The sequence below is a fragment of the Urocampus carinirostris genome, chromosome 11 (assembly GCF_059441175.1).
Source record: "Urocampus carinirostris isolate Australia breed hairy pipefish chromosome 11, RoL_Ucar_1.0, whole genome shotgun sequence".
NCBI classification, from domain to species: Eukaryota; Metazoa; Chordata; class Actinopteri; order Syngnathiformes; family Syngnathidae; genus Urocampus; species Urocampus carinirostris.
Genome location: NC_142359.1, coordinates 30891571 through 30918259, shown reverse-complemented (window position 1 = coordinate 30918259; position 26689 = coordinate 30891571). Strand labels below are relative to the sequence as shown.

At 40.0% G+C, this 26689-nt stretch overlaps 1 protein-coding gene across 2 annotated transcripts in view; it reads left to right on the top strand.

The window, feature by feature from the left end:
- Positions 1–3604: 3604 nt before the first annotated feature.
- The window catches only part of ptpn12 (protein tyrosine phosphatase non-receptor type 12), a 39724-nt gene continuing 16639 nt past the window's right edge, over positions 3605–26689 (top strand). For both annotated transcript variants that reach the window (XM_088346722.1, XM_088346723.1), the window contains exons 1-11: positions 3605–4182; positions 21228–21336; positions 22483–22559; positions 22638–22733; positions 23074–23112; positions 23204–23272; positions 23373–23432; positions 23503–23645; positions 24093–24159; positions 24834–24911; positions 25380–25478. In XM_088346722.1, the coding sequence (XP_088202848.1) occupies positions 4078–4182; positions 21228–21336; positions 22483–22559; positions 22638–22733; positions 23074–23112; positions 23204–23272; positions 23373–23432; positions 23503–23645; positions 24093–24159; positions 24834–24911; positions 25380–25478 (942 nt within the window). In that variant the 5' untranslated portion in view covers positions 3605–4077. The remainder of the gene's footprint in view (positions 4183–21227; positions 21337–22482; positions 22560–22637; positions 22734–23073; positions 23113–23203; positions 23273–23372; positions 23433–23502; positions 23646–24092; positions 24160–24833; positions 24912–25379; positions 25479–26689) is intronic.

The following is a 26689-nucleotide window of genomic DNA, read 5'->3' as shown; positions in this document are numbered from 1 at the left end:
TTTGCCATAAGCCACCTGGGAGACACACCAAACATATGGAAGAAGGTGCTCTGGTCAGATGAGACCAAAATCTAACTTTTTGGCAACAATGCAAGACGTTATGTTTGGCATAAAAGCAGCACAGCTCATCACCCTCAACACACCATCCCCACAGTCAAACATGGTGGTGGCAGCATCATGTTTTGGGCCTGCTTTTCTTCAGCAGGGACACGGAAAATTGTTAAAATTGATGGGAAGATGAATGGAGCCAAATACAGGACCATTTTGTAAGAAAACCTGATGGAGTCCGCAAAAGACCTGAAACTGGGACGGAGATTTGTCTTCCAACAAGACAATAATGCAAAACATAATGCAAAAGCTACAATGGAATGGTTCACCAAAAAACATCTCAAGGTGTTGGAATGGCCAAGTCAAAGTCCAGACCTCAATCCAATTGAGAATGCGTGGAAAGAACTGAAAACTGCTGTTCCATCCAACCTCACTAAGCTCGAGCTGTTTTGCAAGGAGGAATGGGCAAAATTATCAGTTTCTCGATTTGCAAACCTGATAGAAACAAACCCCAAGCGACATACAGCTGTTATTGCAGCAAAAGGCGGCGCTACAAAGTATTAACTCAATGGGGCTGAATAATTTTGCACACCCACTTTTTCGTTTTTTTATTCGTTAAAAAAGTTTAAAATATCCAATAAAGGGTTTTCTACTTCATAATTGTGTCCCGCTTATTGTTGATTCTTCACAAGAAATTACAGTTTTATAACTTTATGTTTGAAGTTTGAAATGTGGCAAAAGGTCAAGGGGGCCAAATAGTTTCGCAAGCCACTGTAGATTTAATATTCTATACACATTACAAATGTATAGACGTTTTTTTCCAGACTGTGTCATCCATCCATTATCTCCACGGCTTACCCTCAATAGGGTTGCGGGGGTGCTGGAGCCCATCCCAGCTATCTTCAAGCAGTGGGCAGGGGACACCCTGAACGGGTTGCCAGCCAGTCGCAGGGCACACAAGGACAGACCACTCACTCGCTCATTCACACCTGCGGACAATTTGGACCGGCCAATTCATGTGACATGCATATTTTTGTACTGTAGGTGGCAATTATTTTAAGTAAAATAAAAACAAATTCTTTGACTGAGGAGAATTAAAAAAAAAAATCACGATTATGTGACAGTTCATGTAATATTACTATTTTTTCAATTTAACCAGTTTTTAATTTATTAGGTTTTTAACTTTTTATTTATACACAATTTCCCTTTAATTGTCACAACTGATCACCCAAATACGATAAACAAGTCCTCATTTTGCCGAAATGCGTTGTCTCTTGACTTTTCCAACTCAAATGTGAAGAGTGGAAATAGAAATTATTTGCAGAGTTCTACTACAACCTCCAAAAATGGATGATGTCTTGTGTCAGGAAGGGAATATTAGTGAAAGTGTGCGTGTGATGTACTTGTTCCAAGTTATTTCAGGAGTTGTTTTAATCCGGAGTAGACATCTGACCCATTAATCTGCTTTTTAATTCCGGCCTTCACGTAATATCTAGCCACGCATCTCTGCACCGCTAGCGGTAGAGATTAAAATCCTGTAATGACCGCTTGAATGGATTATCTGAGTGTTTGCTTCTGATTTTAGATCATGGCAGAGATTAACTTGTTCCTTTTCTATTCTTGATCACCGGTTGTGGCATCTGTTCAAACCAACACGACCGTTTATTGTTTTAACTTCATGCATTAGATCACAAAACAAAAGAATACACACTTTAAGGTTGTTTTGGACTATTTAAAAAATACAACTAGTGTGTATTTTTATTGGAATTTGACGTATGAACATTTTCAACTGCTTGGTATCAGAGTGCCAAGGTAGTGGGGAAGTTCAAAAATAAAACTACAACACTGTAGGAAGGGAAAAAAACCACAAAGACAAAATAATGATAAAGCTCTATGATTTTTCAATTATGGTCGAGTAAAGATAAAACACTGAGGAATTTCAATGAATAAACACATGCAACATTTCAACGTATTCATATAAAAATAAATTCAGATAGTTAACATGCTCCGAGTCTGCCCTAGTATATGTTATTTATTTATGAATTTCGATGTAATATTCCACTAAGAGAAATTTTACTATAGCCACAAAGTGTGTTTCCAAGACTTCTATTAGTATGATTTTATTCAATAAGTCAGATTTGAAGCGAAAGTACATAATTAAAAACTATAAATATTACCATTGTAGGCAAATAAATCAGAAACATGAAATACGTCCCATAAATTCCAGGCCGAGAAGCAGTGCCTTGTAAGTATTGCTTATCCTAACCTATTTTAATTTTATTTTTCTTAAGTAATTTGTTACAACGTCTCATCACATTGTAAATAATGTACACTAAATTGTTTAATCAATCACAAAATGAACTGTTCGATTTGAGATCCTTTGCATTACACCGGAAAGCATTTACTTTTGAAATGTTAGAATTAATTATAAATGTTACCGTTCAACTATCTTGTAAGTATTACCTATCCTAATATTACTTTTCTTTAGGTCTTTTATTAGATGTTTATCCCGGAGGGCCACGTCTAGGCACGTTGTAAACAATGTGGGCTACACTATGTTTTTTTGTCAACGACAATGACCACTATTCTATTCTATTCTATTCTATTCTATTCTATTCTATTCTATTCTATTCTATTATATATATAGTTTTAATTGTACCAGAAAGCATTTACTATGTTTACAGTATTTTATAATTCATTACTATGAATGTTACCATTTCAGCTGAAGCACTACCTTGTAAATATTGCCTATCCAAATATTCTTTTTATCTTTTTTAATTTAAATCTTTTTTTGAATGTTTATCCTGGAGGGCTACATCTAATATCGTTATAAACAATTTACAAAATGTTGTGATCAATAAGGCAGCATGGCGGATGAGTGGTTAGTGCGGCACAGTTATGAGGTCATGGGATAGAAAATTCCTGTGCGGAGTTTGCATGTTCTCCCCGTGTTTGTGTGGGTTTCCTATGGACACTGCGATTTCCTCCCACATTCCAAAAACATGCATGTCAGGTTAGTTGTCCAATACAAATTGTCCCAAGGTGTGAATGAGCGAGTGAATTGTCTGTTCCTGTGTGCTCTGGCTGGCAACCAGTTCGGGATGTCCCCCGCCCACTGTGCGAAGTTATCTGGGATGGGCTGCAGCACCCCCACGACCCTACTGAGGATAAGCGGTGCAGATAATGGATGAGTGGATGTAATCAATGACAATAACGACAATTCTATTTTATTCTAAGTGTACTGTTAGTTGGTTTTTTGGATCCCATAATCACTAAGATCGTAGGGGCACCATTCCTGTTGTGTGTCTTGGGCAAGTACAGCCTGGTCGCGTCTATCCCCAGGACTGTACTTTATTAGATTTTTAAATTGATGACGTAAGAAAACGCGTATCGGCAACCGACTGAAATTCCATCCAATAGGAATCCCTTTTTGTTTGAAAGACACTGTTTTTCGCCAATAAGATGCCAGCTTGTATTTCAAACCGCCAATCAACGAACAGGATTCACTTAGAAGGGGCGTATGCTTTCTGTCGTCGGCTCGCCTTGTCCGGATGTTCCCCAGTAGCAAAGAAGGAGCACGAGCAACGAATGTGGAAATGGAGCGACACAGGGAGGGGTAGAACCTTATTCCGAACCGGGATCTTCTCTCTCCCCCCCCCAAGTCGGATTAGTTTTATTTGTATTCTTCACACAAGCAAGTTGGCTTAGCTTTCGTATTGCTGCGGTCGTAAAGTTGTTCGTTGCGCCGCTGCTTCATTCTCTTCCGACTGCTGTCAAGCGTTGCGAAAACAGCCCAGAAGAAAGAAGGCAACATGAGGCGATACATTCAAAATATAAAAGAAGACGAAGAGGAACCAAAGATGAATACAATGGAGGACCCGTGAAGCATATTTATTTTCTTTACTACCCCCTCATATTTCCTATCGTGTTTTTTTTTGTTTGTTTGTTTTCCCGCCTCCCTTGCTACATTAGGTAGTTTTCCCTATTTTTGAGACTGTGGATACCTTGAATAGAAAGCTGGTCACAAGCATGATGGACCAAGGCGGCATCCTAAGAAAGTTTATCCAGGACGTGAAAGACATGACGGAGGGGGATGACGACAGGGGAGAGGACAACTTCGGAAGCGACTTTATGGTGGGTGAAAACAAGGAGTGACCGTGGCTAGCTAGTTTGCTTGCGCTTCGTTGTGCCTCTCCCTCCGCGCTATTGTCGCAATACCTTCCCGTGTTCTGGTCAACCCTGTCCCGTAGGAGGCAGGGGGCGGCCTCGCCTCTCTCCTCTTTTCCACCCTCCCATTTCCAAGCTTCAAACGTCGGCCTAGCTTCGTCTCACAGCCACAGGCTCGCCGCGCGTTGTTTAAAATAGCAGAGTCAATTGAATTTGACGTGATGTCTTAGTTATTACCATCGACACGTCGGAATGTACACGACTAGAACCCTGACGCTTCCGTCCAAAGAGGATGTGACGCCATTCCGTGAAACGTGTTAAAGGTGATCCCAGATTTTTAAAATATCACACCTTTTTTGCATTAAATGGTAAATGGTCTGCTTTTATATAGCGCTTTTCAAGTCAATGAAGACTTCCCAAAGCGCTTTACAATGTGCTTCACACTTACCCATTCACACTCACCAATAGCGGCCGTGCAGCCATGCAAGGCGGCAGTAGCTCAGGAGGTAGAGCGATCGTTTTAGGATTAAGGGATCCCAGTTCGAATCCCGGCTTGTCCGTGTTACATGTCTAAGTGTCCTTGGGTAAGACATTGAACCCCCAATTACCCCCAATAAGCAGGTTAGCGCCTTACATGGCTGCACAGATCACGGCCGCTATTGGGAAATGTGAAGCACATTGTAAAGCGCTTTGGGAAGTCATTGACTTGAAAAGCGCTATAGAAATGCAGATCATTTCATCATTTCAAGGCGCCAATTTGCTTATTGGAGGCATTAGAGATTCAATGTCTCGCCATTTAACCAAAACTTTTATATTTTATTGGTATATTCTAATTATTTTTCAGAAACACAGTATTACCTCGGTTATCGCGGTTAATGGGGCACAGGAACCTCCTCGTGCAAATTCCCAAAAGAAAAACATACCTCGAGATACCTCCAGATTATGCGACTGTACCAAAATAACAATTTTAGATCTACTATTAAAAAAAACAGACCACCGAATTAGAGTTGATTGAATGGTCTTCATTGTTGTAAAATAAAAGTACCATGGAACTGGAGGGCTTTTCTTTTAAGTGTAAGAAAGTGATTTCCAAAGTTGCTGGCTATCCGACCGCTAACATCGGGTTGGGCCAGGTCTCCGTGATTATTAAAATACAACAGTTCCAACTGTAGCATTTATCCTCAAGTTGTAGTTCTAGATCATAATTTAAATAGGTAATCGATCTGGCGTTGATGAGATAAAGGCTGGGAATGGGTGGCATGTCAAGTCATGTTTATTTGTATAGCCCTTAATCACAAAGAGTTTGTCACGTAGTTGTAGCAGTAGGCCGGACCTACAGCAGCGTTATTGCTTAACGATACCGCCTGACTCACTTACCGGACCTAAAAACAGTCCACGGAGCACTGGCAGGTAATCACTATTTCTTTGCACTCTTCTGAGTTTCCTCAGAGTCCGACTTAACCGATGATTTCTTTTTTCTATTGTAACGATCCACTAAAATACCAGCTCAGCTGAAGCAGTGCTACACAATTTTTATTGGTGGGGTTGGACACATTAACTTGTGCGCTCGCCCATCCCTATTTGACAGCATTCACGGGCCTATCACAGTTGCACAGACAGGCCCACCCAGCACACACACCATATGTCCCTTGATAGTGTCTGAACATATAGCTGTCTGAACACAACGCATGACACGTTGATATCAATGACAAAGACAATTCAATTTGAAATCCGCAAAGTATTGAAACTTCGAAAAGTAAACCGCGATACAGTGAGGGATTACTGTAGTGCACTTTGAAGACCGCCTGTCTAGTCTTTGACACTCTGAGCTGTGATGTAATTAAAGTACCGTATTTTCCGCACTATAGGGCGCACCGGGTTATAGGGCGCACCCCCAAAAAATAGTTTTTGGTCCTATATCTTCCATAGATAAGGCGCACCGGATTATAAGGCGCTACAATGGGAACGTCGACAAAACAGTCAGATAGTTCAGTCCAACTTATTACCCCCTTAACATTCCCAAAGCTTGCAAAGAAGCAAATACGTGTCGTAGACACGTGCGGATGCGGTGTCCGTACGATGTCACTCAAATGCATCATTTCAAATATCATTCGGTTAAAGTCTTGGGATTCAAGAAATGCCAAACATTTCTTAGTTTCTATTTTCTTTTTCGCTTGCAACTTTACTGTGCATATGACAATAAACACTTGGAATTGAGTTTAATTCACTCAACTCATCACAGCAACATCAAGATCGTTCTAAAACAAGATACCGGGAAAATATAAAGCCGCATAGCTCACCTAAGTTCTCACGTTCAATAATGATACGCAATCATGGTCTTCTTACAACCGTGAGTGTAGTAAATCGAGGAGAGTAAATTATTTGCAAATACAGACTAATAAAACATGTTTATTTATGGTGTACGCCATTGCTAAACTCGGCCAATTGCAGGGTTTGTTTTGGCCATCTAGCCAATCCGAGGCTCCGAATAACTTCAGCCAATAGCGATCGATTTGACGGATGATTGACACATCTTTTTCGGCCAATTGCAGGGTTTGTTTTGGCCCTTTAGCCAATCCGAGGCTCTGAATAACTTCAGCCAATAGCGATCGATTCAACGGATGATTGATACATCTTTTTCGGCCAATTGCAGGGTTTGTTTTGGCGCTCTAGCCAATCCGAGGCTCCGAATAACTTCAGCCAATAGTGATCGATTCAAATGATGATTGACACATTGGTTAGCCAATGAAACGCCGGTATATAAATCCCAACATACACCGCGGACTACTCCACGTTTAGAGGAAAATCGAGTCGGCGGCTGTTGCGTAAGTTGCGAGACCTTGTGATTTAATGTTGATCCATAAATAAGACGCACTGTATTATAAGGCGCATGGTCAGCTTTTGAAAAAAATTAAGACTTTTAGGTGCGCCTTATAGTGCGGAAAATACGGTAACACCAGCACGCTTGTAAACCAGTCGCCGTATTGCTTTACATTAATTTGACGGAGGTTAAGAGTGATATAAACGTCATGTTGGTAGTTTTTGTGGATGCAGTTATGTTACGGATTACGGTTTTAGTCTATTTCACTAGCCAAAAGACAAAAATGTTGCGAGAAATCTGACAGAATTTGTAAATAACATACGTGTGGAAAAACCCTTCAAAGGGGTCATTGTGTTCAGCGCATTTTACAAAAAAAAACTAAGGTTTGTGCAAAGGTGAACCTTGAATACACGAAGAACTGAATAATCTAGTCAATAGGAAATGAACAATACATCAAGACAAGGTTTAAGTGACTTTTGCAGAGCAAAGTCTAAATTTTACAACAGTAAATATATTCACTCCGTCAGGTTTTAGTATGACCCGTTCACAACAGTGTGTTTCTGAATGAAAGGCGAACAGTGCTTCACAACGAAAAATTGCAAATTTACCTCCTTGAAAAAGGGATAAAAACTGGCAATTATATCAAATGCTATCTCAGAAGAAGGCTCTTAAACACAACCTACCAATCTGTGTTCAGGAAACAATCATTCCTCTCCTTTTCGTCTCGAATGTCAAGTCTACTCTCGTCCTGTTCACTCGTCTCAACCACTGGTTCGAATTGATACGGCTTTATATCTTATTCTCTTGAACTTTAACTGTTTTTTTTTTTTTTGACTATACATATCCATCAGGGACATCTTTTTAATCATAATCAGCCATAAATTGGGTTTAGAGAAACTTTGCTCACTACGAACGCTATTTGTTTCGGAGCTCGCCATACCTGTTGTGTTAATGGGATTCACCATTTTGAAATTGTTTTGTTACTTCAATGACATCACTGTTCTACAACAAACAATCCAGATGGTTTAACTTGAGACTTAATTTCCTGAGTCCTCCGGCACGTGGAATATTCTTCAGCGTATATGCATGGGTAGGAAGGATATTGTATTATTTGACCATTAGATCTTGCTGTATTGTTTTATGCAGCCAAAAATCAGAGGAAAAAAACACTAGAAAAAATAAAATTATCGGGATACAAAGTGACCAAACCGCACAGTTTTTAATTAAAAAAAAATGTTGCCCAGCCTTTCGCGGGTTTTTGGGTTTGGGGGTACCTGTAGCAGCAACATGTGAACAATAGTGTCACCTTTTGGTGATTCTCATGTTATTTATCCATCCATCCATCCATTATCTGCACCGCTTATCCTCAGTTAGGGTCGCGGGGTGCTGGAGCCCATCCCAGCTATCTTCGGTTAGGGGACATCCTGAACTGGTTGCCAGCCAGTCGCAGGGCACACAGAGACGGACAACTCGCTCGCTTCATTCACACCAAGGGACAATTTGGACCGGCCCAACAACTTAACATGCATGTTTTTGGAATGTGGGAGGAAACCGGAGCGCCCAGAGGAAACCCACACAAGCATGGGGAGAACATGCAAACGCCACACAGGGGGTTCGATCTCATGACCTCAGAACTGTGCCGCACACGCGCTAACCACTGCGACGCTGTGCTGCCCTCATGTTATTTAGATTAATTACATTTTCTCGACCTTGGATTATTTAAAAAAAAAAAGGAGCAGGGTTTATATGATAGTAAGTTTTCCTGATAATTTCTCAAATAAAACATTTTACCACTAGGAGGCGCTAAATTTAACACAATGTACATTTACCAAATGCAAAGGGGTTTGGAAGAAATGTGTGCCATCATAATGTGATTATTTAACTGCAATCTTTTTTACATGTAGTCCAATTTGAGTTTTTTATGTTATGTATTTATTATTAAGCTATTATTTAGATTTATATTATTTTCTTTATTTTTTTTAGTAAAATTACTGAAACAATCTTTAGAGTCAGTATAACTAACTGACGGTATATAATTTTGATAATTATTTTTGACTTTAATGCAAAAATAAAAGTAAAAATGTAGTTAAGTAAGGATTATAGTAGTGTGAACCCTCCTTTATCGTTCTAAAGAGAACCCATGAGAGGCAAATCCTTAATGAGGTAACCTTTTTTATCGTACATTGACACAAAAGAAAAAAGAACTTTTTTACTCCCAAGCATTGGTTTAACGACAAACAATCTCATCTCATTAGCTGCACCGCTTATCCTCAGTAGAATCGCGGGGGTGCTGGAGCTAGAGGTAAGATCGGGCCAAAAAAAAGCACCCGAGCCCGACGCAGGCCCGAGGGGTATTAAACCCGACCCGGACCGAGCCCGACTAATTAACTGGATTTGCTGGCCCGGCCCGAAAGGGGCCCGAAATTACATATTTTATTTATAAGGAGGGGTGATTCATGATAACAAATTAAACTCTGCCTTTTGTTACAACATCTAGGCCTAAGTTAAATAAAACTGTATAAACATTTACATCTTTTATATTTCTGTGTCTGCACTGCAGATGTTACATTAAGCGACAATCTGTCGTAGACGTTTTTTTTTTTTGAGGTAGCGAAAACATTTAAGGGCGTCCGTCATTTTGACGACTTGATCATTGGGCCATAATCTGCAGCAGCAGTAGTAGTACGTCCTTAAGATTTTAGCGCAGCATTTTCATTGAGGGGGTGTTGACGTGTTGTGCCCTTTTCCGACTCCTATGCAAATTCCCTCCCCCCCTGATCGTATTCTATATAAAACGCTTATTAAAACAATAAAGCGAGCTAATTATAATAATTGGGAGATCCTAGTCTATATAACGCGTTTATTTAAACAATAAAGCGTGATTTTATTCTGCAAATTGCGTTTGTTAATGCGGATGGAAAATGTCACCAACGTCAATGTACGCTTCCGACAAAAGCGATCGTATTCTATATAAAACGCTTATTAAAACAATAAAGCGAGCTAATTATAACAATTGGGAGATCCTAGTCTATATAACGCGTTTATTTAAACAATAAAGCGCGATCGTATTCTACAAATTGCGTTTTTTAACGCGGATGAAAATGTCACCAACGTCAATGTACGCTTCCGACAAAAGCGATCGTATTCTATATAATACGCTTTAAAACAAAATAAAGCGAGCTAATTATAATAATTGGGAGATTCTAGTCTATATAACGCGTTTATTTAAACAATAAAGCGCGATCGTATTTTACAAAATGCGTTTGTTAATGCGGATGGAAAAGTCACCAACGTCACTGTACGCTATGATTTTCCGCAATCCAATCCAAATTATTTATTTTATAACAAGTATTCCTTGGTCTAGTATCCATACATAGTTTAAGTATATATTTTTAATGAACATATATTTATAATTATTAATTAATTTAAAAAAAAAAAAAAAAAAAAAAAAGCAGGACCGAACCCGACCCGACCCGACCGTATGACTGACATTTCAGGCCCGACCCGGCCCGAAATTGCCTCGGGTTCGGGCTCGGGCCATAAATCTTAGGTCTAGCTGGAGCCCATCCCAGCAATCATCGGGCAATCCAGCTACCGGACTTCCTGTGCGGGGTTTGTATGTTCTCCCCGTGCTTGCGTGGGTTTCCTCCGGGCACTCCGGTTTCCTCCCACATTCCAAAGACATGCACTTCAGGTGGATTGGCCGGTCAAAATTGTCCCTAGGTGTGAATGAGCGAACGAGTTGTCTGTCCCTGTGTGAGCTGCGATTTGCTGGCAACCAGTTTGGGGTGTTCTCGCCCACTGCCCGATGATTGCTGGCATGGGCTCCAGCACTGTACTCCCAGTAAACATTTATTGAATTCTTTTTTTTTTTACCAATACCTACTCCTTTATCAACCGTTTAGCCCAGTGGTTCCCAAAGTGGGCGGTACCGCCCCCTGGGGGCAGTGGAAAGATCTGGGGGGGCGGTGAGGAAGATAAAGGCGGTAGGGGGGCGGCAGAACGTAGTGCGGATTTGAAACCGCAAAGTACTACATTTTTTTTCAAGGTTTTGTAGTGAGTGATGGAGCTTTGGCCAACCACATTTGTTACTGGAGTTTTAAAAGCGCCGACCAATCACTGGGGAGCCAAGGGGGCGCCAGCCTGCAAAAGTTTGGGAACCATTGGTTTAGCCTTTCAAAATGCAGAACACTCAACACAAATTTGTTAAGCAGCGAAACCATTAAAGGGGAATGTTATTACTTAAGGATTACTGCCAATTGGCCAATATTTTTTAGCAATGGAAGTTTTTATAAAATTATTTTCATTAATACGTTTTAAATTCATTTTGAAATGGAACATTCCTGACGGTAAGCAAATAAAAATATACCATTGTTCAGTGCTACATTTTGTTTTTATACAAAAGAGATAACTCTGCTAAGCTTAAAAACATAAATCATCTTTTTCAAATGTAGCCTCTTCGTCCAAACTTAATGCACATTTTAGTCTGTAATTAGTCTTTTTACACGGCATTTTTATGCCATATTCTTTGCGTTTATCCCGAGCAGAAAAGAGCTGTGATTTTTCTTAATGATGTGGTACAATTTGCACAGCCTATGTATCACAATGAGCAATGATCACATTTACAATATGTAGTAAATAATGGCACGACATGATAGAAAAAATTCTATTGCATATTGCTGACAATTTATTTTGAATCAACATTGAGAAAAAATGCACACCATCAAACCTCAACGCTTGATTAATTATATGTTTGTGTGCACTGTAGAGTTTTGGCCGTGTCTGACCTATTGATTGGGATAGAGGCGTACGCACACACACACACGCCCATTTCAGACCTTCATAAGAGCTGTTTGCTTGCTGCAGCTTGCAACATTCTTTCTCGGGCCTATTTCATAACACTACGTCTTGTCTTTTGAATGACTATTTCATCGCCTTTTGGACATACTTGGTAACATTTCTGGAAAATGATGCAAAACATCAACACACGCTTTGTGTGTAATAGAGATGAATGCATGCTGCTGAGTTGCAGGTGAAGTTGACCTAAGGGTTGCACCACAAGCCTTGTCTTGCAGCCGCAGGCTCACCTCACATTGTTTGAAATAAGAGTCCATTTAATTTGACGTGACGTCATAATTTTTACCATGGACATGTAGGAATAGACACGGCTAGAACCCTAAAGCTTCTGTCCAAAGAGGATATGATGTCATTCTGCGCAATGTGTTAAAGGTTATCCCAGATTTTTCAAAATAGAAAATGTGAGGGAAATGGTACTTGTTTTTTGCCTTGAAAGGGCGCTGGAACCTCCTCATGAAAATTCCCTAGAGATAAACGTACCTTGAGATGCCTCAAGAGTATGCGACTGTATCAAAATACTAATTACTGATCCACAATAAAAAAAAACACAGACCAAAAATTGGAGGGCTTTTCCTTTAAGTGTAAGAAAGCGATTTAGAGAGTGGCTGGCTAGCTGACCGCTAGCATCAGGTATCCTCGGATTGAGACAGGTCTCCGTGATGATTATAATACAACCGTTCCAAAGGTAGCCTTTACCCACGAGTTGTAGTTCCAGATTATCCTTTTCACGGGTTATGGATCTGGTGTTGATGAGATAAAGGATCTGCACGGCCGGCTTCTGCTCCCGCCCATTTCTGCTATTTGACAGCATACGCCAGCCTGGTCCTGTACAGTTATACCGTGGTTCTTGATCATAATCCCTTTCAGTTCAGGATTTGAAGTTTGAACACCCTATTGTTTGAATAATGAAAACAAAATCTCACGAAGTAACTGTATTTCTACACATTTCAAAATACCTAAAATATTAAGATGTGTATCTAAACCAAAGCTACCAAATAATAAAACTTCTGCAGTTTAGTATTATACTACTACGGTTGGATCCCTCAACCACTGGGGTCGTAAAGCACCATTTCCTGTGGCGTGTCTTGGGCAAGTACAGCCTGGTGGTGCCCATCCCTCTTCAGTCCAAGATGTTTCCACCCGGTATCAAACCAGGACTTTTCGCGTGTTAGGCTAATGTGCTAACATCTGCACTACGGTAACATACTTAACAAGCAATAAAATATAATACTTAGCAACCAGAAATTATCCTGTTACATATTTCAGTCTGCTAATTGTGGACACAGTGTTTGAAGTGTTAAGGAGTGTATAAAAATGATTCTTTTCAACAAACAAGGGCACTTCTTTTGTTAAATAAGGCATCATCTCCTCTTATTTACCCAGGTTCTTCTGTGAATTGTGAACTTCCAGGAAGGCATTTAAATTTGACATGGTCCACATATCTAAACTAATTGTCCAGTTGGCCTAACTTCACCTCACACGATAATTACCATTATATCGTAAACGGAGTATCCCCATACAATGGTGCTGATCCAAAAGCTTATAAAAGTCTGGATGCTTACCACTTCTTTGTAGCTGGTACGCGTTACTGTGCTTCATTTTGCCAACAAATGCACCTGGGCATGAAATGCCCCCCTTGTGCAAACGTTATTAAAGTGACTTTGTATCATAATTTTGGGAAATGTAATAAAACGGCAAAGCACGGGGCATTTGGGTGCATTTATACTTAGTATAAAATTAACTTTTAACTTTTTTTTTTCTTAATATTTACTTTGGGGTTTTATGTTGATGTTTTATCTTCCAGACATTCATTTCTCATTTAATTTGTTGATAATTTGGCAGTTCATTTCAGCGTAATAAGCTTTATTGTAGAGCAGATAAAAGTTTTCAATACATGTGATTCTTAAAAGATTACTGTTTGAATCCCTGGTTAATCACTATACAAGAAGCTCATTAACGTAATAAAAAATGACAATGACACTGACGTAGCTAGTTAGCACTAGCTGACTTATTATATTGAATGTCTTTGACGGGACTCGTACCTATTTAACATAAAATTGCCTGGAAATACATCGACCGCACCTTGTAAAATATCTCATTAGCTGCACCGCTTATCCTCAGTATGGTCGCGGGGGTGCTGGAGCCCATCCCAGCAATCATCGGGCAGTGGGCAGAGGACACCCTGAACTGGTTGCCAGCCAATCGCAGGGCACACAGGGACAGACAACTCGCTCGCTCATTCACACTTAGGGACAATTTGGACCGGCCAATCCACCTGAAATGCATGTCTTTGGAATGTGGGAGGAAACCGGAGTGCCCGGAGAAAACCCACGCAAGCACGGGGAGACATACAAACTCCGCACAGTAAGTCCGGTAGCTGGATTTGAACCCAGACAAGAGGTTCCCAAGACCTTAGAACTGTGCCGCACACACGCTAACCACTGCGCCGCCGTGCTGCCCCCTTGTAAAATATGTTGTCTGCAAATCCTGGAATACTTCAGGGCTGGCAGTCTTGTGCCTTAGCACAACGCCAGTCCCTTCGTTTGACTGCAGATAAACATTGCTGTCTTCAGTCATCATCAAAAGCGATAAAATTCAAAATCCAGCTCAGAAGTTTGCCGACCGCACAGGAATTTATCACCATGGTAAAAAGTGATCGTTATATTGTTCTGTCGTGGTGATTGGTATTTGTTTTTAAACATAACTGCCTATTCAACTACCGTGTGTTCAAGTGCTCTTGCTGTCCATCATGATAGATAGATAGATAGATAGATACTTTGTTCATCCCCGAAGGGAAATTCACATTTCCATCATGGCTCTCGTTTTGGCAGAGGGCAGCGTGACGTCACATGCAAAGGTTTAAAAGCGTTTTGAAATTCTCCTAGGAAAAAAAGATTTTCAATCTGAAATTACTCTATCCATTCTGAAATACAATTTTCAATGTTTATCAGCTATGCTAAACAACTATAAATACCCAAAATAATAATAAAACAAGTCCCTAAATAACAGTGATCTAAATATGATTAAACATAATGAAGGTAAAAATACAAAACAATTTGAAAGTTTTTACTGTAAAGTTTTTACCATGTTATTTGAGCTGCATTGCAATGGCAGGGACCCATACACCACGCTCCTGTTTCGCAATACTTTCCTCCTTAAAATCGATTGTTTTTCTCACTGTTTTCCTTCCCCATATCACTAACCTTCTTAGAACCTTTTTTATCAGCGAAAAAGGCAATAAAACTCAATAACTCCCAATACTCAACACATATCTTGGGACTGACAATCTCGCTTGAAATGAAGATGGCCGCTCATCTCATTCAGCCACGAGTTCTGATTTTTTGTTCGAATACCTGTGCAAAGATTACTTGAACTTCTGTGTCAAATAACAATTAGTTCAAATACAGAGTCTTTGGAGTACTCATACCATTGTATGAGAAAATACTTTAGTTAGAGTTTTCAATATTCATTAATCTGCAGCCTCTGGCTGACTTTTCTCTCATCTGGCAACACTTTGCACGGTTTCCCTTTTTATTATTCATCAGACAGCAGCCTGTCAAAAACAAAACTTAGGCTGCTTTCCCTGTTAAGCAGAGTGCTTTAGCAGGTTGCACCAGTTTTTAAAAAAAAACCATCTTTTGATTTCTTAGTCACTGGCAGTCACAGCTAGCAGGTTCATTAACCCAAACCTCAACTTTTTAACCCAGTTTGATTACCTAATGTTACTTCCATATAGTACTAGCACATGTTTAATAGGTCAAACACATAATTACAGTACTCTGATAGTTCAGCAAGTCATAGGTTACATGCTAGGCCAAAGACTGGGAGCATCTGAAATATTTAGGTGGCATGCTCTTTAAAATGTACATCCTATTTTAGTCTGGTGTCATCAGAGCAGAATAGTAGTGTGCTTTCTGCAAGAACATCAGTGACTCATGATGTGAATTGAAAGTCTAAGGAAGACTTGAAGCAGACCAAACTGCAACAAAAGGCTGTTGCTCGACAGAATTGTCCAAAAAATAAAAACGATCTCAGTGTTTGCGGTTGGTATTATAACTGACTGGCCTAAAGGGGCAACCCAATCTCATGAGTGCATTGTATATGCATGCAGTCTGTGCAAAGGTGTCCCTTACAGCACTAGCAGCCATGAATTTGAAAAAGCCTTGCTATGGCCCATAAGACATTCATTCTTGCTTTTTGCCATTGATGAAAGATGTTGACACTTTTGGTTCTTTTAGGTAATAACTTCATACTCAATGCTTATAATCTGAGCTTTATGCAAGGCATGGAGGTTAAAAGTAACAAAACACTGCCAATACGAGTGCCACTGCTCCCTCGTGTAGTGGAGGTGCAATTGCACCTGGTTCTTTGGAAAGTAAAAAAAAAAAAAAGTTCCCCGATGTCAAACGCGCCCTTTGACGGAGCTTCGGTCCCCCAAGGGGGGCCTTCCCCACTATTTGAGAACCACTGGGTTAACCCAAAAAACAGGCCTTTTTTCCCCACAGATGGTTTTGTTCTCAAATGTGAAGCCAAGGTGTGTTTCCGCTTAGCGGGTTAGCTTGTGTCAACTTTACATAATAAAAAGGTACAGAAGTTTAGTGACCTTGACCACACACTCAGGAAATATGTTAATGTCTTGTTTGAAAAAGTCAACCAGAAATGGATACTTAAGGCTTAGATTGTTTGAACAAAAGTCATTGTGGTCTCATCAGTACTGTGAATGGGTAATATACCTTTCAAAGTGTAAAATTTACCATACAAGGAAGAAGAATATTGTGGCCTGACGACAAAAGCGGCGAGAGCGCGACAAAACGGGACACAGCTTATTAACACAAGGTCAGCGTGTTGACGTAGGCTGTGAATATCTGAATGACTAAAGTTATGCACGTACGCCCACCACACAGGGACGCTCAAATAGTTCCCATCCTGGGTGATTAAAAAAAAGGATTATTCGTGGTTGAGCCACATCTGCTTCCTGCGGTAGCGTGAACAATACTAGCAAACAATGTATGAATGAGAGATCTGCGATTCTAATTAGACTGCCTGGTAGTCAAAGCCTGAGCTATTAAGGAGTATTTTCCTCCCTCTAAATTGAAGAGTTGATCACTTAACTCTTGATTCTTATTGGCTCAGAAAATTAATATCAAGTCAAGTCAAGTAATTTTTATTTGTATAGCCCTTAATCACAATTAGTCTCTAAGGGCTTCACAAGTTATTACATATAAGAAGATTAGGTTACTCGTATGCTATAGAGTAGAAGTGAGTTTTAAGCCTAGATTTAAACATTTCCACCGAGGTTGCAGATCGGATCTCAGGGGGAAGAGCATTCCACAACACCGGTGCCCGGATGGAGAACGCTCTCGAACCAGCGGAACACTTCTTGGCTCTTGGGATCACCAGGAGACCGGCGCTCTCGGAACGAAGGCTTCGGGCCGGGACATAGGGGGAGATCAGATCTGAAAGATATGAGGGGGAAAGTCCATGTATGATTTTGTATAATAGTAGGAGAACCTTAAAATCGCATCTTAGGCTAACAGGGAGCCCATCACAGTGCTCTGAAAACATGATCCCTTTTGGTATGGGCCCACCACACACTGTCCTCCCAGACGAGACCCCATTGTACACTGACCATCCGGACACAGACTCCCCTGATACTGACTCTTTAGACTTGACTGTCCCAGACCCTCAAGCTCAGGTTATTTGTGCTCAACCTAACCGTTATGGTCTTAGGGTCCGCCAGTCCATCAGGCCTCCTAGTCGTCTTATTTGTCAGATGAATGACCATTTGGTAGGTGACAATTCTCTGTCCGCAATATCTGCTAGTTTAAGTTCATCAGAGATGCACTTTCAGTTTGAGTAACAAAGCTTGAGTAAGAAACAAGAATTGTGCCTATGTGAGCACTTACAACTACAGGAACAATGTTTGATATTTCAGAGATGTAACTGGCATCTTTGAGTCTGTGCTTAGTTAGGAGTTTGATCGCCTCCTTTCTTTTCACACTCCTTTTTGGGAGAGTTTTAGAACTGACATGCACTTCAGTTTGTTCCTTGTAATACTGTACCAGTTTTCGTGTCCTCTATTTCATCAGTATTTGCCTTTTTGGCATGTGATTTTTTTTTTCTGGTTAGTGTAGCACTCCCATATTTAGCAGAATTTCAGGGGGTTGTATGTAACGGTTGTAATAATAACTTTTGTTTTATTGAAATTCCTGCTGAAATATGTGTATAGTTTTTGGTAAATGTCCTGCAATGCTGAGTCCAACAGTGCCATCTGCTGGTATGGGGTGGGGTTTGGTTTTGGCTTCTAACATGTGACCAGGAGGCGGGGTTTTGTCAGTTTAACCAGAGTACTACAAAGGTAAGACATATCTTTTGGTGCTCCACAAAATAAGTTAATTTTAAACATTATAACCCCAGCTGACAAATCTCTCACCATGCATAGTAATGTGATTGATATTGTCAAGCTGTTTTGATTTATTTTCGTTTTGTTTCTGTTTTACTAAATATTAATTCCCCTTGTAGAGATCAAAGAGATCAAACCCAGCAGAAAAAGCTAATGTTGTGACTCATCCATTTGCAGGTAAATTGTACCCATTTTTATACTCATTATTGTTTTTATTCCTATTTTTTCATATACATTAAAAAAGGATGATGTTGGTTAAAATTCAGAGTAAAGAAAAACATGTTGAATTCATTGTAAACGTTAAAAATCCACTATACGATCTCTTGTTAAAAGTATCTTGTTAAAATGCAAAGATTTATAAATGTATTGTGATATTCTAAAATGTATTTTCTGTAAAGTGAAAAGACAGCTCTTTGATATGCTTTGTTGTCAGTTTAACCAGAGTACTACAAAGAGATCAAAGAGATCAAACCCAGCAGAAAAAGCTAATGTTGTGACTCATCCATTTGCAGAACTGTAATAATAAAAACCTCATCATCCAGTCCAGCGTGAATGTGGATCTTTGGTGGGACACGTACAACGCGGTTACATGTAGATGACACAAAATAGAATGCACTGTTTTGAAGTTTTTATTCCTATTTTCTCAATATGGTTTTCTAAATGATTGTTATGGCCCTTTTTGAATCTCTCTTTTGTAATTTCCGCATCATAAGTCACCTGAAAACCCAGAATTGCCAGTGATTCGTTTATGTGCCTTCTAGACCAGAAAATAAAGATTGGAAATGCAAAATTACAATCAAATGCTACAACTCACGGTAACCATTTTACTGGTGAAACACAATTTCACAAAGTTAACTTAAATTTTCAATTTTTAGGACGTCACGGTATTTTTAGCTGTCGATGGCAAAATTCTCAATTTTAAATTTTGGAAAACGTAACTTTGAACTTAGTACTGATAGTATATACTGTAGTCTGTCCTGGCACTGAGAAATGAATTTGGCAAAGCATTCTAGTTCATTCGACAATGTCTCTTTTTCCTTTTGTGCGACCGTAGTGTGGTGTATGTAACGTTTTGGACACAAGACTTTTTCTAGATACCGTGTCAATTTAATTGACATCACAATATTCTTTCAACTCTTGTACATGTTTGCAAAACAGGAGCCCCACAGGATCTCTTGGAGAACCTTAGAATTGAAAGTGACAGAACGAGAAAGGAAAGAAAACTCCGGAGGCTAATTAATGCCGGGTACACAGCGTCGATGCAATAGTTCCTCCTCTTGTTTGACTGAAGCAGTGCTCTACTGACCTATATTAGCGTTCCTGGGATGTGAGGGCCTAACTTTTAACGAAGACAGGGTCAAGACTGGGCTTTGCCACAGATCCTTTTGCCTGCACTCATTCTCTTCATCAAAGATTGTAAGCTGACCTGTTTTACTGTGTGCATATCATTCTGAATGGTGACCATCGCGGTCTTGCTCCTTAGCATCTCGTCACCCTTACTTCCTGACCTCACAAACACAAAACCCTTTTCCCCTCACCCTGGTCTTTACACATGCCCTGCCAATCAGTGCTCATGGCTCAACTGAAGAAAGAGAAAGCGCCTAAGTGTGTGTGTGTGTGTGTGTGTGTGTGTGTGTGTGTGTGTGAATTATTCAGCGTGCCAGGCAAGTACGACGATGCTTATTCAGCCAGGAAAAGGAAAGTAGGTTAGCTCTGCATTCTGCAGCATCTCTAAGGCTTTTTTATTTCTTTACTTGGCCTAGCATTTTGCTCCGCCCCACCGCCTTCATAAGTTTTGTTTTAATTCAGTAATCTTCACAAACATTACGCTTTGAGTAGTGCCCATGAAAGTTATTACTGGCTTTTCTTTTTCATCACATTACGTCCGCTGCCCTCTGCCCGGTAACATCCCTGGCATCCGTTAGTTATTTTCGACCTGAGTAATGTGTCTGTAAACGCTGGTGACTCACCCTGATGTGGGGTGGGTGGGGGGGGGGTTTGTCTGTGGAGCCGGGAAACGCCCTGCTTGTGTGTGTGTGGTGCATGCACAGGAAAGGTTCAGTTATTGTGGTTTGCTGCTCTGCGATTGGATGCTAGGAAGGAACCACGTCATCTCATCTTGCGCATGTTGTTATTTAGGAGGCCCTCATTACTTCTTTTTTTAGTCTTAGCATTCTGCAAAGTGTGCCACAGACACGTGTGAATGAATGCAGAAAGCCACTAGCTTTGTTACCAAGAGCATCTTTTCTCTCTATGTCCTTGTCTCTTTGTTTATCTTTATTGCCCTTGTCCACCTTCTCCTGTTTGTTAGCTGGCTGGCTCAAGACAAGGTCTATCAGGCACAGTCTCCATCCACTTTATTTTTACTTTGCTGCCCTCCAGGCGTCCTCCATTATTTCTTTGAGTACACATGTGCGCTTTATGTAACAGGAAGTATGAGTAATTAGGAGCAGGCTCTCTGGACGGTATCCATCTCAGTTGTTAATGTGAACTTTGTATTTGCTACTGTGTGACCGGTTTTCTGCCTGGGCGTGGCAAGAGCCAAAGAATAAACTGTATTTAGATAACTAAAATATAACACGACTTCTATCTTCGGAGTTGTTTGTCCTGCAGTTTACCGCCAGTTACAAGACTGGTGTGAAAAGGAAGTAAATGTTGGAGGAAATCCAGCATTATCCAAATGAATCATGGTGCTCAGTAACTGCATAAGCCTACATACAGTGTGCGTAGAGCTTCTTTTTTAAGTTTCACTCCTACAAACTAAATAATACACTGTTGATGAGTTTGTCAGATGCTCAAAAGAGGGGGGTGTAAAAGAGGATGAGCTTTGTTGTGCTTCTCTCAAAATTTCTTCTTTAATGTCACCTTAAAGCCTTGATTTCAGAGAAAAACAATATGTATCATGTACTGTGTTGTTTTTCCCAATTGCAGCATCTCAGGCGCCTATCCACAAAATATCGCACTGAGAAGATTTACCCTACAAACATTGGCGAGCGAGAGGAAAACGTCAAAAAGAACCGATACAAAGATATACTGCCATGTGAGTCTTACCTATACCCAAGCCGCCATTTCCCTTTGAACCAGAAACATTTGTTCTATTTGGTGATTTGAACCACTTCACCAACATACTGTCGTTGGCAGTGTTAACATGTGTTAAGATCTGTGGTGTGGCTAAGCTTGTGAGAACATTCCTGAAAACCCAGAAAATAATCGGTTTAGGTTTTAACAGGCTTGTCTAGTAGCACAACAAATTTATCAATGTAATTTTCATTTTACAGCTTTCATACTGTGATGTTAAATGATTCAAGTTCTGTGGAAATGCTTGTGACAAAGTCTTATTGCAACCGACCATGAATAGAAATGCCATTACTGTAATCTCTCCTTCGCTCAATGCAATGCGGCCACACAGGTGCTGTTTATTTAAGCATGAATAACGGCAAAATATGAGCAAGTCAGCCTAGACAAAAGTGTGCTCTGCTGGCCCCTGCTCGAAACAATATGCTATCTATCTATCTACCTTGGTCATATCCCTCAAGAGGGGTGACCGACAGCAAGACAAACACATACAATAATAAAAAAAGGGAAAAAAATAGCACAAAAAAACGCACACAAAGCAATATGCAATCGAGAATAATGGATTGAAGTGGCCCAAGTGCAGTTAATTTTTGGGTGAACAGCACGGCAAAAACAGCCTAAACAAAATATACTCTGCCAGGCCCAGCTTGCAGCAAAATGTGATTGGAGATCATGGATCGCAGACTTTATTTAAACTTGCATTCTACTAAGTCAACATACTGAGTCCACCAAGAACAAAGAGCAAAAATGTAAGGGATTGCAGTTTTCTGTTGAAGCTCTCTCCAGGACAAGTTGTCAGAATTTGTGTAAAGCACACTGATTGCAAAGTAATTCAAGGACCGTTTATCATTTGTATTTTAAAGAGGAAAACTTAATAATCAATGTATTTCTTCGTCTAACAAAGAGTCATAGGCAGATCTGGTTTTTATTCAAGTGAAAATATGAATCTAACAAATGTTCTTGGCAGTCCTGCCCAGATGAAGGAGTCTTTTGCCTTGTTAAAATGTGTTAAATTATTGGAACCCTCGAAGCACCACTGTATAAGTACCACTACTGTAGGTCTATTATCCATACTATTTCAATACATAATTTTTTCCCTTTTTCTTTCTAGTTGATCACACTCGGGTGAAGCTGACGTTAAAAACAAGTAATCAAGATACCGATTACATCAATGCCAATTTCGTCAAGGTGTGGAGATAATAAAGAATACAGAAACGTTTACGTTATGCTTTCTTTGAATAAATTATTTTCATCTTGCTTTTCCAGGGCATGGATGGCCCGGAGGCATACATAGCAACTCAGGGCCCTCTACCCAACACTGTGATAGACTTCTGGAGGATGATTTGGGAGTACAATGTTGCTGTAAGTACGCTAAGGGGCAGGCAACATTATAAAGCTTCATTAAAAAAATATAAACACACTTAAGCTCTCGATTATAACAAAGAGTCTGGCTCATTTAGGTTAAGTATCCACCGATATAGAAGACATATGTTGTCAATAATTTAAAAAGAGATGCAATTATCAAAGCAATAAATAAATATTTAATATTGCTGCAAGAAATTAGGAGGCAGATGGGGTGGACCAGATGGGTCCCATGCTGGGTGTGTGTGGCAGTCAAGCTCAACTAACACAAGAGAAAGCTTGCAGATGTAAAAACTGCATCATCAATCCATATTTGTTGTCTTCATTGTTCTCTCTTCAGGTCATTGTGATGGCCTGTCGAGAGTTTGAAATGGGAAGGGTAAGCTTTGTTTTTCAGCAAATGAATTCTGTCTATTCTGTTCAAAAAGCTGATCAAAATCTTAATCCCTTAATTTTGCTCTTTTCTCCAGAAAAAATGTGAGCGGTATTTCCCACTGTTCGGGGAGCCTGTGAATTTCGGGCCTTTCAGAATCTCCTGTGTAAGTAAGATACATCTGGAACATTGCAGCTGTGCAATGAGCGAGGGTAGGGCGGAGCACTTTTCACTTTGTTTTAATGACGCTGTTCTCTGTTTTCCAGGAATCAGAGCAGGCTAGGACGGACTACTCCATCCGTTCTCTGGTGGTCGAGTACGAAAACGTAGGTCGGCTCACACATATCAGTCCTAAAACGTCTTTATAGCAATTCTGAGTTGTGTGATATCCTGCAGGAAACCCGGAGGATAACGCAGTTTCATTACATCAACTGGCCAGATCATGATGTCCCTTCGTCGTTTGATTCCATCTTGGACATGATTGGACTCATGAGAGAATATCAAGAGAACGACGACGTCCCCATCTGTGTGCATTGCAGGTGGGTAGAGGAAACCCTTACAGTAGCAGGATGATTTTGACGTCTCAGCGTAATTTTTTTAACACCGTACAACTTCCCCCAATAAATGTGTTCTCATAGCAAAAGAATGAAGCACACACTGTGATGCTGATGACATGTCCCGCTTCCATATGTGCTCAATAAGCCATAATGTGAAGCCTGAGGATACTTCCCGGTTTCGCGCAGCATGAATAAAAGCTGTGGCTTGATTCATGCGTGCAAGCACGTTTGATGTTTGCCATCAGTGCCAAAAAGTAGACGGCTGTGTGACAGCATGAGATCCAGTTTACGATGTGGTGATGTCACATCAGCTTCTGTAGAGCCCCTATCTTCTGTCTTTTCAGCCATTTTAAACTTGTGCATAGAGATTTGATCTCGTTAGTTCAGAAAGATTGTGAAACTCCAACTTGTATGATTTTGACCTTATAGTGCTGGCTGTGGAAGGACAGGAGCAATCTGTGCCATCGACTACACTTGGAACCTCCTCAAAGCTGGGGTAAGATACGTCCCTACCAGTGGTGTGCCGGGGGCATTAAAATATTCGTTTTTCTTGCATATACTGTTTGATAATAATGTTAACAAATATTTGCAAAAACAACTTCTCGAAATTGCATTTTTGGGGCTGTATCATCACCTAGTACAAGGGTGTTAAAGTCACACAGATGGAAGTGCCAGATAAAATGTAATCTCCAAACAGAGAGCCAGAATGATCGAATGTTAAAAAAATGTTTTACGCGGTGCATACATTCTACCGAACCTAAAAGAACATACGAAAGCTAACAAATATATTCCGATTTTCTTGTGGCTCTGTCAGTATTCTTTTAATTTTTAACAGGTACAAAAGACAGATTTCCGTAATGTGAAAATCCCCATTACATAAACGTTAAATGAAAGAAGCCGGTATTTTTAGCCACCATCAGCAGCTTATATTTTATATTTTAGCAAAAGTGGGCTTAAATCATCTAAAAGTAAACAATTAATTGCAGTTTTCTATTATTCACTAAAAACTACGATAAAATAAAGGTTAAGGAGGGGGCCAAAGTGCCCCGCGGGCCTTGACTTTGACATATATGACCTAGTGTATATTGACCACCACTCTTTACTCCTCTTAATACTTCCAGTTGTACTTAAACTAAAATTGAACCCCTTTTGAATTGTCTACTCTCTTAGAAAATTCCAGAAGATTTCAACGTTTTCCGCCTGATCAAAGAAATGCGTACGCAGCGACACTCAGCAGTTCAGACGAAGGTTTGTGTTATATTTTTAAATGTCATCTAAAAATTCTGGATCCAAGTGTTGGATTTAATATTCACTCTCTGTTTTTGTTCGTACTTTTTTCCCGGAATCAAAATATTATGGTTTAAGTATACTAAGGCAGCTTCCTGGAAGCCTGTAATAAAATTTAAAGGGGCTTGGAGGGGCATATAATACACTTCCTGTCTCACTGGGGGAAGTAATGAGGTTAGTGTAGATCTGCCAGTTCTTTTTAGCTTGTATGTCTGAGTGCCTTCAAAATGAATGTTTTCCAGTGCCAATATGTTTGTATTTCTATATTTATTCATTGTCTCTCCTTTTCCCTTTTCCGTTATTTCGTTAACACGTTCCATTTGGCTTTTTATGACACTGTCATCCTCCTCCTGGGCCTCATTCACCCATTCCTCCCCCTCCTGTCTTTCTTGTCATCTGTCTTCTTTATTTTTTTCCCCTTTTCCCCAGGAGCAGTATGAGTTAGTACACAGAGCAATTGCACAGCTCTTCCAGAAGCAGCTGCAGCTACTGGAGATCTCCACAAACGTGCAAATACATGATGTCATGGTATGACACACACTCACACTCACACTCATACACACGCACACACACACTGGCAAGAGCGTCCAGTGTTAGAAAAACTGAATGTTGCTGAGTAACACAATAGAAGATCGGGGAATAGACGGGTAATTAGTCACATGGGAAACAAAATGTCAGAGTTGGCCTCCAGAAAAAGATCCAAAGTGTTGTGACCTAAAAGAGTGTGAAAGTGGAGCCTCAGAGGACTTGAATTTAAAAGAACTCTTTCCTCTGTTGTCGTTATTTACTCCTCGCTGTCTTCTTTTTGCCCACACGACTGCTAACAAGCACAATGTTCCTGTTATTCCCAACTGAGGAGGAAAGTTTAGAACATGTTTGAAAACTTCGACATTCCATCATCCCAAACATGTAAAAAAATGTTTTATATTTTATTTCAGGTGCTATAATGATAATAATAAACAGTAGGGTTTGCTCCCTAATTTGCAAAATTGAAAGTAACCCAAACACCCACCTCCTTCCTGCTCAGGCAACTGAGATCATAACTGAAATATTGGCACACTTCCCTTCCATAATGCAGTCAGACTCGAGACGAGCTCTTCATCTGTCATGAGCAACTGCATTTGGTTGTCATATTTTGTCATGTTACATTTAAAGTAATATATGGAAATTGTGTTACGAACAGGTTAAAAGACGGTGTAGAGCTTGTGTATATCTGAGCAGGTCTTTTTTGCTTGGCCATCGTTGAGTGCCTAAACACTCACACAGGTGACCGTGTATTAGTACACTCGTTGCACGGTTATTTCGAAGTAAATTATATCTCCATGGCTCACATCCTTTTCAAAGGTTCAGGTACCGTGAGTCTGACATGACCTCAAACTAATGACTAGAATATAATTTTCTTATTGCCATTGATGACAAGGTAGTGTACAATGCTCATGAGATGGAGCATGGCACCCCAGGTAAAACATGTAATAAAATAGTTTTAAAAGAAAAAGTAAGAAACTAGAAAATATCAGAATAGATGGGTGATATTTCTGTTTTAGACTGGTCTATGTGTAAGGGAATTAGGAAAGTAATGCAAAAAAATAGTGCAACATGTTGCAGCAACATTTTGCAAAATAAAAATAAAGAAACAAAATATGAATAGAATTTTTCTATACAGGCACAATTTTTTTCCACAGTATTGTGTGCTTTTTAAGGTTGCTGATAGCTCTGGAAAATAAATTGTCTCTGAGTGG